Source organism: Rhizomucor pusillus (assembly GCF_041956525.1).
Source record: "Rhizomucor pusillus strain CBS 183.67 unplaced genomic scaffold VTP01scaffold_4, whole genome shotgun sequence".
Lineage (NCBI taxonomy): Eukaryota > Fungi > Mucoromycota > Mucoromycetes > Mucorales > Lichtheimiaceae > Rhizomucor > Rhizomucor pusillus.
The window spans coordinates 1,440,001-1,456,361 of NW_027192146.1; the positions used below are offsets into that span (position 1 = coordinate 1,440,001).

Here is a 16,361-nt window from a genome sequence, read left to right on the forward strand (position 1 = left end):
GACAAATCGGTTATTTTTTAATTTCTTCGTCGTTGATGACAGCTACAAGCACATGGTTTTGCTTATTTCCCTCGCCAGAACCAAACACTGGCAGAAATTCAAATTTCGGTTGTACACCGTTTATGGTGCAGTTTGGTACGGGTGCGTTCTTGTCACTGACCAAGTAATCGCCGACAGCCAAGTAAACTGTGTGCTTCCTTGCATTATCCGGACAGTAGCTCAGCTGGATATCCTTGGTTGCATCTGTGGAAATGTTGGCTATTTCTGCTCCAGGCACGATGTGGCTCTTGGATCCCATAAATAGAACTGTATCTTTTTTTGCCGGCGGGATATGCATGAAAGTCTTGGTCTCGTGGCTCTTCAGCCACATGCTTGAAGAAGGATGATAAAATAGATCCTCTTGCCTGCCAAACCAGCCAGAAAATGAGAACGTGGGAGTCACGTGCATTTCATTGTCGGTTGCGAATAGGAGGCGGGTTGTAGCTGAGGATGCAGGCAAGTAGATCTTCTGGTCGTCTCTGGAAAGGTTGGCAAAAGTCGTGTATTCCCGTGCTTCTCCGCCTAGATTGTTGGCACGGAACCGGATCATGAACAGATTTGGACGGAATTCCACTACACTATCGACCAAAGCTATCACCTTGGGGAACGTAGCAGAGTACAAGAGATGCTCATCCTTGCCATACTCTGAAACGTTATCAGAGCTAAAGACAAGCGCACCAAGGATATTGTTAAGGACGCAAAGGGTATATCGCTCTTCAGGATTGAGCTTGTTTTTGTTGTCTCGCAAGATCATGACATCAGGATCGTTTCCAAACATTCGGTCTGACATGGCCCATCGATACAGGGTTGAAACTAGAGAATTGGCCGTGGAAACTCGCTCACGTACATGCAAGTACTTGAGTTTAGTATCTTACAAAGAATAAATCAGCCTTTTGTTCTTTGCATCTACTGTGCTGTTAAGCAGCATACGTACCTTCCCACCACGGTGCAACGTCTGATCCGATACGGCAATAGTCGGCTTTTCTCCAAGCGCATGCCAATGGCACACCGCAACCAAGCAAAAGTTTGTCAGGTCCCGTAAGCTCACGAACAAACTCCATTGCATCCCACATGATCTCTCCGCGGGATTTTCCTGTTACAGTTTCAAAGTTTAATGAAATGTAACTCTCTCTTTGGTTATTTCTCCTGCCATACGTACCTAACCGCGGGATCATTGCTGCCGCGAACAGAAAATCCAGTTTTACCATTCCAAATCCCCAATCACGTAGCACTGTATCAAACACCTTTTTGAGGTACGCGCGTGCTTCCGGGTGGTACACGTCCAGGGCATAGAACCCACCCCAGTTGGGTCCTGCTACAACCGGCTTTGAAGTTTCTGGATCAATGACAAGCCAGTCTGGATGCTCTGCTGCCAGGCGACTTGTGAACCCGACTGCGTAGGGCGCTAACCACAATCCAGCCGTGTATCCAGCTTGCGAGACCTTATCGACGGTTGCTTTTAACCCGCTTGGAAACTTTTCATTGATAGACAGCCAGTCTCCAATAGCTGTTTGGAAACCATCGTCGATTTGAAAAATGTTGATGGGATACTTGTGGGCTTTTAGGCCTTCCAAGTTTTGGAGCACAATTTTCTCGCTGACATCGCCGTAGTAATTGTACCAGGATGTCCATCCATTGACGTGCCGTTTGCGGTGCATATCGCCCTTCAATGCTCGTTTATCTGGGAAGAATTCAGCGTAGATATCCCACGCCTCGGTCTCGGAACCTTGAGTTCGGACGGCGAGAATCTTGATAAGATCCACATCCTGGTTCGCATCAAGGCGTTTGCCGAGCACATCCTTATAAATGGCAAACGTGTTCGAGTTGAAATCACCCTTAAAGTATGTGTAACCTAGATTCTCAGAAAGCGAGCCAAAAAAGCTGATAACATGGTGGATATCGCGGAAATGCGTGTAACTGCTCGAATGAATGTGACCCTTTTCGCCCGAGTGTGCAAAGAAATCATAGTCGCTGTCGTCAACAGACAAACATCCAATATTAAGATATAGCTCATACACACACAACGACTAATGTCAAAAGAAACTCACCCCTGAAGGTTAAGCTGGGTCAGATACGCAACTGTAGATCGAATGCTCGGGATGCGGTCGTCTGCAGTAAGTTCTCGTGCCTGACTCCAACTTTGGAACCCGTTGGCTAGCATCCGTTGATCGGTAAGATCTGCGAAATATTTGACTTCAAAGTGGACCAGCTCGACCGGCTTGAGCGCCTTGACACGTACGGTTACGATACCGCAGGTATCCTTGTGTGGGGCGAAGCTCGACGCGATCTCGACGCAATCGTTGGTAAAAGGTTCTCCTGGGCGCAGAACGATGCCTTTGAGTTCCACTACATGCTCTTGCCCGGTCAACACTCGGTACGACACGTCGACGCGGGCAACTGCTGATTCAAAACTCTTCGGCGCAAGAAGACTGCTCATTGCAACAAGTGGGAAAGAGTGGCGAACGTGAGACGATGCCGAGCCTTTCTTTCGATTCCCGCTATTCTTTTTTGCTGCATCTTGCAGGTAACACCTTGCCAAAAGGATCTGCAAGACCGTGGCGACACAGTGGAAGCATCCAGGTTTCACAGACAGACATCACTTGTTTCATCCTCTAGACGACGCTAGTGCAGAAACCCAAAATTGCGGGTCTTTCCTTGGCAACTGAATGAACTTGATTCTGCGAATGGTTTACATATTGCTTTCGATTACAAGGAGTTTGCATGCAAAATGATGATTGAATACTGCATACATATGCACAACTGCTCTGGTCTTTGCGTTTCAGATAGTAGCATTTCCCTCTGAAAAAGTCATCAAAGGAAAGCTAATGAGCCAAAATTACTGCGAATCGATGTAGATTCGCGACCATTTCTGTCAGGCGCATAATACAGTACTGGCGCTATACAAATTTAGTGGAAAAGTTAAGACTGCTGTCAGTACTTTATTATCTGGTGCTTCTAAACAATACTGTAGCCATTGTATGTTTTATTAATTAGTAACTCTGCAGCGTAATCGTCTCCAATGCGCGTGCAGTCTCGCGATTAAGAACAATTGGCGCGTAGTTTGGGATTCCTATAGCACCAAGCCTGGAAATTACCGCATTGACTCCATGCGATATTGCAAGATCGATGATGGTGCCATCAAGTGCTTTACATAAAGCAGATGGTACAGCTTTATCAACTGTTCCGTCCTGTCTTGAGCTGCAGGAGCAAATATGATTTTAATGGTCAACCGTTTGAAACATCGCCAAAGATAGTAGGATAGCCAACAAGAAAACCAGTTTGGAAGCGTGCATTTCTTGTCGACTGAAGGTTTAGGTTCGTCTTTAGAAACAATATAATGAAATTGGTAGAGTAGGTAAACTATACGTTGAAAGGCTTTATATATATGTTGTCATATTTAAATAATTCCTCCTGCAAGGACACTTCTAATAAGCATCATACTTTCTGAAGAAACTCGTGTGCATACATATATGCCTTCAGCTTTGCAAAGAATGTTCTGTCACAAATCCTAAAAGGTAATCACCAACGTCAAATATCCTGTTCAAATATGAATGAAAAATGCTGTTTCATTCATTCGACGACACTAGCCCGGTACTGATGACTAGATCAAAAAGGGACGAGCAAGAAGCGTGTAACCTTGAAAGATAATGACACCTCTCACCAACTGTATGTGCGCATATCTGGATTACGCAGCTTTTTTGTGACCGCAATATTGCGTACATGAACGTAGTTAAGGTCCGTGTTCTAGTCGATACTTTGAGTTTCATACAGCGGCACTACGCATATGTCCAAGCGTGGAATGCCTCACCTAATCCTTGCAGTATTCATTGTAAATTTCGTATATTGGGTTCGCGATTTTAGATGGCAGGTCAACTGAGCAAGAAATAATAAAAAAGACTTGAACAGGTATATGAATTCAGCTAAGCAATTACACATGTACACGTATTGATATGCATGCGGATTTTGTTAGACTTATGATAATATTCGTCATCATGTGCTAGCAAACAAGTACGTGGGATACAAATAAGCTCGCAACTCACTTCTCACATGGGTGTAAACAATCAGCATTGATAACATGCCAAGCAGAAATAAAACCAACTGTATTATACGGGTATTCCATGCCTGCAACGCAAAAAGATTTAGAACAGATCAATGCAAACTCCTGCCAACATCCGCGCCTAGACTTATCTTGTAAAGTGCCAAGTAACTCCAATGATGGCTTCTAATGTACACATTCATGCAAAAGTGAAAAGGTGCGTCGGACGGCAAATTGTTTGAAAAGGCAAAGTTCTGGACGTTGTCTTTGGCAGGAAAGGGAAAAAGCAATGAAGTAAAACGCTTTGTATTTATACAAACAAATGCGTTCCTACATTGATAGATGCGTTTCAGCCTTCCAACTTACATCTAAAATTGCATCTATCTTATTTTCAGTGACGATATCGCTCGACACGACGATATTCCCTTTACAATGCGTGGATGGATGACACATATTGCCATCATTCAATATCATGCATATGATAGCTGCAAGACACGTCAGCGTAAACAAATCAGTGACAAACAAATAAAGCCCTGATATTAACAAGCAAGCATTCTACTACCATGTCGTCAAAAAAAAAAGATCTTTCCGGTGCAAGTCGTCGTCTTCATCCTACTTTGCTCTTTTGCATGATAGATACACCCATCTACTCGCATCCAGATCTCACGCCGCGCTCGCACCTCGAGTCCATGGAGAAGGAGCGAATGTACAAGCGATGGCGAGCGTCGGTTGACAAGTTGCTGCAGTGGCACGAGCCAACACGCTCGTTTGTCGCCATGGTGCTGTGCATGACAGTAGCCAGCCTGCTGACATCGTCGCCGCCGAGAATGCCATCGACTCTCTGTCCTATCCCGTGGATCTGCTCGACGTTGGCGTACATGACCGGCATTGCACTGCTGGCGGTATACGGCGGAGCGTGGGTGCTCCGGAACCATCACCGCCAACAACCGACTTGTTCGTGGGTACTCGACGATGTAACCGTGGCAGCGTTGGTCTTGACCATCCTCACTTCCGTCTCCTCCATACTAGTCGTCACCTGTCTCGCGGCGTTTTTGGCGCCTGTCGCATTCTCATCGCCGACGCCTCCTCATCGCACCGACGTGGACGCTTCTGTTAAACCTCGCCACGTTTCCACAGCAATGTAATTCTTTCTCACCATTCCATCACATTTACAGCAACGTACAATTACATCATCCATTATTAAAAACAGTCTTACATACTTTTGTTTATTGTTTAACATTTTCATGGGGCCAAGAACTATGAATGATAGGTGTAGTAGTAGTCTGCAGGCAACGAGTACCTAAGTGACTGTTGTTGCTGTTGTTGCTGTTGTTGCTGTTGTTGTTGTTGTTGTTGTTGTTGCTGTAACACTTGTTGCTGCTGATACATTTTGACCATGTGCTGTTGAAATTGGTGTTTTTGTTCCAGAGCTGTTCCGTCACCTGCTGAACCTCGGCGTAAATATGTGGGTCTATTGCTAGCCAACTGTTGATGGTGTTGTTGCTGCTGCTGTGAAGGAGGAGGAGGTACGGGTGTGTCCCATCGAATGATCCTGCTTGACGCGGGTCCTCCTCCTCCGGACGAACTGTTTCCATAATAGTAATAATAAGCGGCTGCTGCCGCGGCAGCGCTGCTATTGTTTACTGAAGTCGCAGAGGTAGCAGAGACGGGTTTAGAACTTTGCTTTGATGATGCAGTAGAACGAGGATGATGATAGTATGGCGAAGAAGTGGTGTTCGTGGGCGGAGGCGGAGGCGGCAGCGGCTGAAAAAACAGGGACTCCAAAGGACTAAGAGTGGATTGTTGACTACTGCTGACGGCCGCATTGGGAAGCTGCAACGTTGCGGTGGCATCCAAATGTTTCAAGCTAGCAAACAATTGCTTTGTGCGATGGTCTGTGGACGCGTTGGGCGTGGGCACAGGCGAGACGTCTGGACTGTGCGCGGGGCTGTTGCCGGCGCTCCGGATCTTGTCTTCCTCAATAATCTGCTTTTGCGATCGACGCATTTCCTTTTCCAACATGAGCTGCAGCTTTTGCTCGTGCTCGCGCTCCAATTTCTGCTTTCTGGCAGGGTCCAATCGCTTGGTGATGGGTTGCACAGAGTCCGGTGCTGCCGCCGTGGAAGATGACGATGCAGCAGTGCTATTTGCGTTGTTGCTGTTCGCGTTGGAAACGGTGCCACCGCCGCTTCGCCACCAGCTGCTCTCGTCCGATTTGTCGAGAATAGTCAAAAGAGACGTGATCAGTGCAAGTTCGAAACCGCGCCGGGAGCGATCGTCACAGTGTTGTTGTTGTTGATGCCCGCCCCGTGCCTGGTTTGTTATGTGTGTCATGTTGTAACCCAGCATTGAGAACAGGCCAAAGTATTCATTTTTGATGCCACGGGGCAGGTATTGTGCGACACACACGTCGCTGCCAGTTCCTAAGCAGGCACAGCAACCGTGTTTGATGTGAGCACGCACGAAATTTATCTCATTGCTGCTGTTTCGCAGGTTACCTGATTTCTTTACAAAGCGGCACTCTAGTGCGTTGCTCAAACGCTTCTCACGGATCCTATACAAGAAAAAAAGGGCTTAGGTTGGGCAGCGCAAGGAAAGTAGAGTTTTTCTTCTTTTACCATCGATACTTGTTGCCTTGCCATTCGAAACACCACTCGAAACCGATCCTTGAAGTATCCTTGAGTAAAACCTCCTCCGTATCCCGCTCGCTGAAATGTAACATTATCGTCCTCTGTCTGGCCGTGGCGCTTTTTGCCTGTGTCTCTGCAAGCGGACTAAAGGTTTCTATTTACATTGGGTTGGATTCTGTTGCTGCGGATGCACAGTAGTAACGTATATACATGGACGCACCTGGGTCTATGATGGATACGGCATAGATATCTGCGAGTTTGTATCTGATCTTCATAAACGCCAGGTCGCCCGCGCGTTTATTCTTAACATCGATAATCGCCTTGTTGTGCGGGTTGTGCGAAAGTGTATAATGCGTTACAACGTCGTCCATCGCCGTAGAAAATGGAAAAGCTAGAATAAAAGAAAGAAAAGAAGAAAAAAAATAAACCGAGAAAAGAGGATACGTGAGCTTATATAGTCTGTCGCATGACTCTCTCTAGTCGTTCCGCTTCCATTGCGCCGCTCTTATCTCCCAAAATGGGAAGCCTGACAGAAAAGAAAAACAAAACTTTAATCTTTTTTTTACAATACAACAACAGCTAATAATATTAGTGCACATAATAGCGCGGTTCGTTGAAGACGTGGTATCTATGTCCACGTACACCCTGTCCTCGCAGCATGGCTGGATAACGCAATGCCGGTGCTACTTGGTCTTCAGGTATCCGCTCATACGATGCCTTCCAGTAATGCCTTGGGTTATCGACGACCTGGAACTTGCCAGTCTGGATCTCAGTGTCTGTGATGTAGCCGTGGGTAACACGAGCGTAGGCAACACGCTTCAAGCCTCGGTAACCAATGTATTCGCACCATCTGTCCCAGTCGTCGGTCACATCAATGTCGTTCATATCACCGTCGTCGAAGAGCTTGTAGTACAAGGGCTGCTTAGGGGCAGTGACGACATAGCCCAAAAATACAAACGGGTTAGGGCTCGTGCGCATGATCCGTGCGAGCTCAGTTGTCTGCAACCGTCTGTCCTCGGGGTTCTCTTCTTGGCCGTTGTGACTGACAATGAAATCAACAGGCTGGCCGTATACATCCAGCGTTGCGTGGATGGCACAAGCAAGCTCGCCTACAGGCGATGGCAGCAGATGGTGGGAGGATCGGAGGATTGGGAATTTCGACAGCAAAAGGCATCCCCAGGTATGTTTCATGGTCGATGGCCCCTACAAGGCAAATCCAATGTCAGTGTCATCTGATGATAAATCGATGCTTAAGCGGAATACTTGCATAGTCAAGGTAGTAACCCAAATCTTCGGCGATAAACTGTGCCCAATCGCGGTTGCCCATGATAATGCGCATAGTATCCGATTCGAGCAGACCTGTATTATTCATTATTTTTCATGGCTACCGTCTTGTTGGTATGCTCACTTGTCACACACTTACCAACAACGTCCATTTCGAGGTCACGGATGATATCACGCATACGCACTTCGCTGGCATACATGTCGTCGTCCAAGGCAAAGTGGATTGTCCAGATACCAGCGGTGAAGGACTTTTCTGCTGGGTGGTATGGTGCAGGTGCGACAGCCGAGATGGTGCGGTTAGCAGCAATGAGGATGGAAGCAGTTACCATCAATCCCAAAAAGACACGTGTCATGGAGCGTGCCGCCTTGAGGACATGCAATTGCACCATTTTCTTCTTGATCTGGCTCTCCTGGCTGCGCATATTGTACACGCCGCAGCCAGTGAGAAGCATCAGCGTGAACAGGATCCAGTTGGTTCGCTCGCGCGCATACACACCGCCTGGTACGAATTCGTACGCAACCACCCACACGTGTGCCAAGCAAAGCAGGTTGTAGATCATAAAACCGGTCAGAAGCGTCTTGAAGGGAGGATGCACGGTGATAGCCTTGATTGTGGAGGGCATGATCGACATGAAGTAAAAGCCGAGCACCAAACCGCCATAGTATCCATTCCAGGCAGCAAAGTTGTAAAATACAAAGCAGGCTGCGCATCCCACTGCGTACCAAAGGAAATTGGTAGCGAGACCGCGCACGGACGATACAGCGAGACCGAGGGCAAGCGCGGCGATGGTTGCTACACCCCACGGAACAGGTTCAGGTCCATAGTTTGGATAACCATCGACAGTCCAGCGCATGATCGTTGAAGAGTCTGTGTACAGCGAGTGCAATGCAAACAACACAGCAGCGAATCCAGAGGCAGACATCAACCAGCTTCCCTTTGCATTACCGTTATCCTGCTCTGTCAAAGACGGGCTTTGCTGAGAAGAAGGCTTCGTCGAGTAATCCCGTAGCAAGACCTCGATGGATGCAATGACTGCCAAGACAATACCGATATCGTTCCATCCACCGTTTGCCTTGTTCATGATGGGCCAGATTGGATTTTCAGTCCACCAGGCCATCTTGATCACGCTGTGCATGATAAGACCAATACCCCATATTAAAATGGACCGTTCAAGAGTTCCAGACTGAGCGCGTGCTTCAATCCAGCTTGCGCACCAGGTTGTCACGCTGATAGCTAAGCCAACGGCTGTCAATGTCAGCCGCAAGGCAGGATCATGCGCGTAGCACGAAGCAACACCGATCAGCGATAACAGATAGAAAAAGCCGCGGTAGGTGGCCATCACTCTTCGGAGTGATCGAATACCGAGAACTATCGGCGTGACGGTAACAAGCAAGAATGCTTCGTAGCCAGAGATGCCCATGTGCCACAGCGGGAAGTACCAAATAAGGAGAGCCAGCGAGGTAAGTTGTGACCAAAAGACGTATGCTATGTATCCATCGTGTCAGAATCTGTGTACTAATATATAATAGTTCTTCTAAAACTTGCCCAAGTAAACTTCAGAGGCGAATCCTTTCAAGCTTGCCACAATTCGCAAGAACGATGGAGAAATGGTATCTTCAGTGCTAAAAATGTACAAGATCAATAAGCATCGCATATATAATCACAAGTCAACTTTATCACACTGTAAAGTTTACACCATTCGCTCTTTTGCTCACCTTCCAACAGTTGAAGTTCTGGGGATAGATCAACAATGATAAATTTCCAAGGAGAATATGTAGGAAGAAAAAGAGAGAGAGTTATGTATTAAAAACTTTAGGACACACGAACCCTAGACTCTGCTAAACAGCATACCCTTCTTTTGTAATTGGTACCGTTCCAGCATGGCCGCCTGTCACGTCCACGAGCGCCAACTCAAAAGCTTGGAAGTCGAGTGCGGTTACAGCATCGAATGCCACGTCGTATAAGATCAGTGACCATTCAAAGAATGCATACGTCGTGTAAGCTGTAGACTATAATTAACATATCCGGTTCCAAAAGCTGAATAGAAAGCGTCGTTTTACCTCCAGGTACATGTTGAACTTTATGCTTCAAGAAATAGTAAATCATTGGCGGCAAGGTTGTGAAGAACGCAGCGGTCAAGAATCGGCGGTATTTGAGAGCCTGGGCATTGTTGCGAGCACTGGTGTAAATGACACCGAGTTGCCAGGGCAGGGTACAGACGAGGTAGAGACCCATGGCAATATCATGCGTGAAATGATCGTCCGTCGATGTAATGTATACCCATCCACCGCATGCAACTGTGCGTACAATGCCGACTAGCAATAAAAACAAGCCGAATCCGCGGGAGCTCGTGCGTGCTGAGCGTGTCGTGTAAAAGTACCACAAGAATACAAGCGCGAAACGTGGACCGGATGTCAGTGCAATTAAGATTTGAAAGATGGCTCGAGCTGGATACCGATCGCCAGTGGTCGCACTCACGCTAGGAAACCATTCCTACAGATAGAGAAATAGTCTCGTTTAGTTTTTATTATCCTCCTCCTCTTCCACAGCAGCACGATATCCATCACAGGCGAATTTTGTTGGATATTAACTAGAAATAAGGGCGTACCTGAGGGTATCCGAAAAACTCGTTCTGCACAATCTTGTAGTAGTGTGTATAGCAGCCTAGCGCCAGTGCAAGAACAAAGGCACCTGATGCGTTGCATAAACGTTAGCCGATTCAAGGGTGGCAATCGAGCCTGCTTCATCTGTAATGCCGGATACTTGCTGTATGCACAGATGGTGTGCGCGTACGAGACGTTCTTTGCTCCAAACTTTTAAATTGCAAACCGTGAGTTCATCCGCGCTCTAAAGCAAAGCAAGCACTTTCGAACCTTTGTCAGTATACTGGGCTGCACGCCCGTATGTGCCGAAAAGCTTGCCGCCTTTTCGGCCATAGCAGGAGTATAGGAAGGGAAAAGAGCGACGAGGACTTTCTCTCCACATTTAGAATTTGACACATGCTTGGCCCCACCAGTGCTGCCGTCTTCTCCGCTGCAGCTGCCACCAAAGATGAGCCGACTATTTTCGCGACGACCTGATCTAGACCAAGACGAGGACGACGATGTCACTGGGAAATCCGCATTCCACATTACAAAGAGCAAGGCAGAAACGGTGAATGGCATACCAGTTTCCGGTGAAGATTACGTGCTGCTCGTCAGGTAAAACCAGGAAACTTTCTCGACTCTGTATGCAAAACTTTGTTGAACTTATATATTGACTACATAGACAGCAAGCCAAAAAGTGTCCTGGAACAGTCGTAGCCAAAGCCCCACCTCCTCCCGCATCTTCAACTGCTGTTGCTCCCTCAGGAATCCAAGCTATGCTGGCATTATTCAACACGCAACCTTCAAAGTTGGTTGCCAACGAAGAGTGGCAAGATTCATTCATTCGCTCGTTTAAATCCTACCAGAGGGTAAGACAAAGCATGAACCATATGTTAACAGTTATTGCTGTTACTCAACCAAGAACAACAACAACAACAACAACAACAACAACAACAATAGTGTATGCAACAAAGCAAAAAGCAAAGCAAGAAGAAATTGCTACCATCCGTCGCTCCCGCGAGTCTCAAGATGAAAAACGAATGGAATACTTTTTGCAACGAGAACGATCCAAGCGCCGTCGCCAGCTTTACACAACCCATGATCCTCACGCTGCTGCAGTATCACATTGAATGGCTCAACAATGACATGACACAGAAACGAGCGCAGTGGATATTTGCATTGCTTGTCTACTTGGACCCAGTAATGACTGCAGAGCACACGAGTATCCTGCGCGACCTAGCACGGAAATGTATCCGCCTGAGAGACGACCAAGATCAATTGGACAAGGTCGCTGAGCATAATCTGATTATCACCATCGTTGCCAAAGTCTACGGTCAAGCTGATTTACAATGACGTACCAAGGATAATTGATAACTGTAAAAGAGAGAAGGGCGCGCGTAAAAGGATCCCTAATTTTCCTTGTTGTGTATATATTTATCTGGCATATTTACAACGATCATACTTGGTGTTTTTTTTTCTAAAATTCAAATTCATTTCTAAACTTGTTGATATCAAATCCGGCCTTTGCTTGGCTCGCAAGATCCTCTCGACCCTACAATTCACTTTAAATAGACTGAATCTTCAGCGAGTTCGCACCTATTTTTTTCTTACCATCATTAGGAAGGTCTTTCGCAACATTTCCCAGAGGTTACTCGAGACATTGACTCCTTCTTCGGCGTCTTGGCGCTTATGCATCGACAGGCCGGTCAATAGATGTTCGGCAGCCTCCTTGTAGCATCCAATGTTTATGCAACTGACACCAAGGTTGTATCGGGCACGGACAAACGATGGACGGAGCTCGAGTGCCTTGTGGTATGCATCGATAGCCTCCTCCGATCTGCCACTGTTAGCGAGCGTAGCACCCAATCTGTTCCACAAGAGATAGTCGTCGGGACGGCCTTTGAGCGCTGCAAAGAAACAATCGACGGCCTTGTCGAGATCGCCGCTGCCGTAGAACAGGACACCCAATCCAACCTGGACGTCTGGATCCATTTCCTTGCCATCGGGGGCGCGTCTCGCTGCAGTCAGGAACAAGTCTGTGACGCGGTCGTGTAATTCAAATGGAGTAGCTGGCGGCGGTCTCGCGTCTGCTTCCACGATATCAGGGTACTTTGCAGCCATCCAACGCTGCAAAGTCTGGTATGCTGCGTGGTCGTACGACTCGTTGGTATAGCTGACAGCAAGCGACATCATTGCCGAAAAGTTGCGTTCGTCCACCTCGACTGCCTTCTCCAATGCTCGAATAGCCGGCTCTTCCTTTTCGTTCTGTGCTTGTACATTTCCTAGATGCATCCATGCTTCGGAATTCTGCGGGTCCTTTTGAACGACAGCTTCAAAGGCCAACGCCGTGTCGCTCAGACTTGCACCTTCAGCGAGCATTCTCAAGCCTTCGCTCATCGGGTCTGGATGATCCAAATATGGGTTGACCACTTCAAACACGTATTCGCCCAGATCGGGCTTGTAGATGGATGGATCTGTGCTAAAGTTGCCAAATTCATTTTCCCAGTCTTCAACATCCTCGTTTGCCATCTGGTCCCGGATATCTTGCCAAATATTCTCGAATTGATCAAACATGTTTGGATCCTGCGCAGCTGCTGCTTCTTCAACCTTCTTGGCAATTTCTTCGTCTGTTTCGGTAGGTTTGGTGTCAAACGCTGCAAATTGGTCCTCCCAGTTGGCTCCATTCTCCAACTCGACTGCAACGCGGGCCTTGCCTTTATCTTGGCGCATCGCAAACTCGCTCGCCCAGTCAAAGTGTCGGTCAAATGCCTGCTCAAGCTCAGCGCGTTGCTGCTCTGACATATGTACAACCTCCGGGTGGTTCATGAACTCGTCTCTCCACACTGTATATCATATCCACATGAGTATCCCCCATATTTGTTCTTCACCTATGCTACTACTCTTTTACCTGAAGCGCTCTGTGCAGGACCGGCAGCAGCTCTGCTTTCATGGAACGCTCGCTCCATGGCTGCCTCTTCTTCAGGCGATATTTCCCACAACCGCGGTCCTTCCTGTCGGCTAAACTCTGACGCCCAGTTGCCCTGACGAACAGCATCGAGTTCTCGCTGCAGTTCAGAAAACTCAAACGTCCGGCTGATACCTGCAGCCGGTCCTGCCGATCTTTGCTGCTGCTGATGCTCTTGACCAAAGAACTCGTTCACCAAATTATCGTCCTGCGGCCGGAGTCCTTGGCGAGCCGTGCGAATCTGAGCAGCATTGTATATTAATAAGCTTGAAAACAGGACGAATAAGTTGCACGACTTACTGAAGAGGGACCTGCTGGCCCTTGCACTGGACCTTCAAAGCGATCCTAGAGTGTGCAGTTAAGAATATCATGATACATCTCTATATGTATATCTGCACTCCTATATATACGTACTCGTTGGAGTGAGCGATCTTGGTTGAATTGCTTGAGCATTTGCGACATGGGGTTGGAGCCACTCGAGCAATCAGCTCCACCGCCAACCATATTCTGGAACGACATATTCTAAAAGTTGCTGATATGTAGAATAGAACGAAAAGGAAGAAGAAAAAGAAGAAAGGTATAAAGTTATAGCTTGGTTCAAAGTTTGGTATAATGGGGCAACTAAAGTCCGTCATGTGTGGGGAAACTACCTTTGTCATCATGAACTTGTTTTAGCAAGCACCGATCATTTCTCTCTAAGGTTGCTCTTAGAAATACCTAATCGTCTCTTTATATCTAAAGTCATTTACTCTCCATGGTGAACTAAACACGTTATGCATAACTTTATATATAAGGCGCTGGGATATGGTTGTAGTACTTTGCAGGATGGATACCAATCTCCAATTCTGATACGAGCAACATGTGCCAATCCTTTGTAAAAGCATAGTTGGATGGAGTTTTTGCTTATAGTCCACTGGTACTGCTGCTGCCTGCAAGCTGCTGCCTGACAGCCTTGAAACTTTCACGTGCAGTTTGAATCCAAAGAGAGGAAGAGTTCTTGTCACCTGATCCAAATGGCTTGTGCCACCATGCTGCTACTGCTTGACTAATTGGTGCAAAATATGAAAAGGATATAATCCATGCTTATCACGTAACATGCGCGCTGGTCTAGGTTGTACGTTTAAAGCAAAAATAAAAATGTACATGTACTACAACAATACAACGTAAATTAACTTTGGTGGTAGCGTTTGAAAATTCGCCTTATTTCCTTGTTGCTGCATAATAAACAGCAAGCAATGATATGAGCGAATTTGCAGATAAAGACAGCTTCTTGGGAACGAACAGAGAGACGCGCGCACGCGCAGTGATTCCCATTGCTGCATTGAGGGGTGCAGTATTTTTAAGTAATGTCCGCAGTCTTTGAAAATCAATGTCGCAGTTTCAAAAATAGATGTCGCCTGCTTGGAATCAAATGTCGCGTATGTATTTCCGTCACTGTATTCTCATTTTCACTACTTTACCATTTCAAACATGAGTGCTCAATTTTTACACGAAGATGGACAAGGAAATATTGTCGATGAGAACGGTAAACCTGAACCCATGGACTACATCGTTGACTAGGAACAATTTGCTCTTGAAACGATTAGTTCTCATACTCAGTATCTGCAAAAGAAGCCTGCAGAGAAATCTCGAGCTAACGCGATGCAAGTAGATAAGCCTAGAGATGAGGATTATTGTAGGAGAGATGTGACGGAAAAACGTGCTTATACTTCCTACACTCTTTAAGACAAGGCTAGATTCTTCAAACTGAAGATTGAGAAGTGTATGAGTGCTTCTGCTGCAGCGAAACAATTGGGTATTCACGTTCGCACAGCCCAGAGATGGGTCAAGCAGTATGAGGAGCATCTCGATAGCATCTTTGATAGCATCTTTGATAGCGGTAGAAAGAAAGGTCGTAGACGCATTCTGACTGAGGAACATGTAAAGGCCGTTATTGATTTTATTGATGCTAATCCCTCTGCTGTTGTCACCGAAGTGGCTGAGCATTTAATGCAACAGTTCGATGGTCTTAAAGTCAACCATAGGACTGTTTATAACTTCATGGGAACAGAATATAGCTATTCCGTGAAACAAGCAGAGTTCCAGTCTGTGGAAAGAAATAGCCCAGAAAAGATCGAGGAACGACATGATTGGGTTCGCAAGTGGGAACAAACTGACATGGACTTCTTGACCAACTGTGTTTTTCTTCACGAGTCTGCGTTTCATATAAATATGAAGCGTACGAGGGCTTGGTCTAAGAAAAGTACTCCTGCTGTTGTTACAGTGCCAACCACGAGAGCAAAGACCACGACTATGTTGGGTGCTATCTCTGCTTCAAGTTTAATCAAAGTAAGCTTGAGAATACCAAAACCTGTTAAGAAGAGAAAGGCTGAACAGGAGTCTGGATACGTGAGTGCTGGTACTGTCACAGGACACTATATTAGCTTCTTGGAAGACACTTTGGATGAAATGGACAAATATCCACAGATGAAAGGCCACTATCTCGTTATGGATAACGCTCCTATACATAAGTCTGATGACATTGCGAAGTATATCACGTCTCGTGGATATCGGTGTGCTTATCTCCCTTCATATTCTCCTGAGCTGAACCCAATTGAGCAGTTCTGGTCTGTTGCTAAGAGCAAAGTTAAGCGCCATAGATTTCTGGAAAAAGAGACTTTATCAACCAGAATTAGTGAAGCTTGTAACAGCATAATGTTGAGCGACTTCCATGGCTTCGTTTCTCATTCACATAATTGTTGGGATAAATGCCGAAACAGAGAAACTATGTAATGTTGAATGACTTTGTTAATATCTAAGGAAATGCAATCAGGTACAAGGT

General features: G+C 46.5%; 7 protein-coding genes across 7 annotated transcripts; 3 read left to right on the forward strand and 4 right to left on the reverse strand.

Annotated features, from left to right (window-relative positions):
- Positions 1–10: 10 nt before the first annotated feature.
- Positions 11–2,476, reverse strand: VTP01DRAFT_7888 (uncharacterized protein; the record flags this gene model as incomplete). Its single annotated transcript, XM_069386948.1, has 4 exons — positions 11–909; positions 974–1,132; positions 1,199–2,010; positions 2,088–2,476. The coding sequence occupies 4 exons, from the start codon at positions 2,474–2,476 to the stop codon at positions 11–13; spliced, it is 2,259 nt and encodes a 752-aa protein (XP_069242353.1).
- A 2,162-nt stretch (positions 2,477–4,638) lies between these two features.
- Positions 4,639–5,220, forward strand: VTP01DRAFT_7889 (uncharacterized protein; the record flags this gene model as incomplete). The annotated part of the gene is made up of 1 exon (XM_069386949.1): positions 4,639–5,220. One exon carries the CDS (start codon positions 4,639–4,641, stop codon positions 5,218–5,220), a length of 582 nt encoding a protein of 193 aa, XP_069242354.1.
- Positions 5,221–5,332: 112 nt separating this feature from the next.
- VTP01DRAFT_7890 (uncharacterized protein) lies at positions 5,333–7,076 on the reverse strand (the record flags this gene model as incomplete). The annotated part of the gene is made up of 4 exons (XM_069386951.1): positions 5,333–6,498; positions 6,574–6,629; positions 6,694–6,859; positions 6,926–7,076. 4 exons carry the CDS (start codon positions 7,074–7,076, stop codon positions 5,333–5,335), a joined length of 1,539 nt encoding a protein of 512 aa, XP_069242355.1.
- Positions 7,077–7,293: 217 nt separating this feature from the next.
- VTP01DRAFT_7891 (uncharacterized protein) lies at positions 7,294–10,926 on the reverse strand (the record flags this gene model as incomplete). Its single annotated transcript, XM_069386952.1, has 10 exons — positions 7,294–7,908; positions 7,973–8,064; positions 8,129–9,475; positions 9,536–9,612; positions 9,706–9,723; positions 9,842–9,992; positions 10,051–10,483; positions 10,599–10,681; positions 10,758–10,803; positions 10,864–10,926. The coding sequence occupies 10 exons, from the start codon at positions 10,924–10,926 to the stop codon at positions 7,294–7,296; spliced, it is 2,925 nt and encodes a 974-aa protein (XP_069242356.1).
- Positions 10,927–11,041: 115 nt separating this feature from the next.
- On the forward strand, positions 11,042–11,928 carry VTP01DRAFT_7892 (uncharacterized protein; the record flags this gene model as incomplete). The annotated part of the gene is made up of 3 exons (XM_069386953.1): positions 11,042–11,190; positions 11,258–11,444; positions 11,536–11,928. The coding sequence occupies 3 exons, from the start codon at positions 11,042–11,044 to the stop codon at positions 11,926–11,928; spliced, it is 729 nt and encodes a 242-aa protein (XP_069242357.1).
- A 124-nt stretch (positions 11,929–12,052) lies between these two features.
- Positions 12,053–14,059, reverse strand: VTP01DRAFT_7893 (uncharacterized protein; the record flags this gene model as incomplete). The annotated part of the gene is made up of 5 exons (XM_069386954.1): positions 12,053–12,127; positions 12,187–13,418; positions 13,484–13,781; positions 13,841–13,885; positions 13,955–14,059. The coding sequence occupies 5 exons, from the start codon at positions 14,057–14,059 to the stop codon at positions 12,053–12,055; spliced, it is 1,755 nt and encodes a 584-aa protein (XP_069242358.1).
- A 951-nt stretch (positions 14,060–15,010) lies between these two features.
- On the forward strand, positions 15,011–16,312 carry VTP01DRAFT_7894 (uncharacterized protein; the record flags this gene model as incomplete). Its single annotated transcript, XM_069386955.1, has 3 exons — positions 15,011–15,091; positions 15,140–15,215; positions 15,267–16,312. 3 exons carry the CDS (start codon positions 15,011–15,013, stop codon positions 16,310–16,312), a joined length of 1,203 nt encoding a protein of 400 aa, XP_069242359.1.
- Between the last annotated feature and the right edge of the window lie 49 nt (positions 16,313–16,361).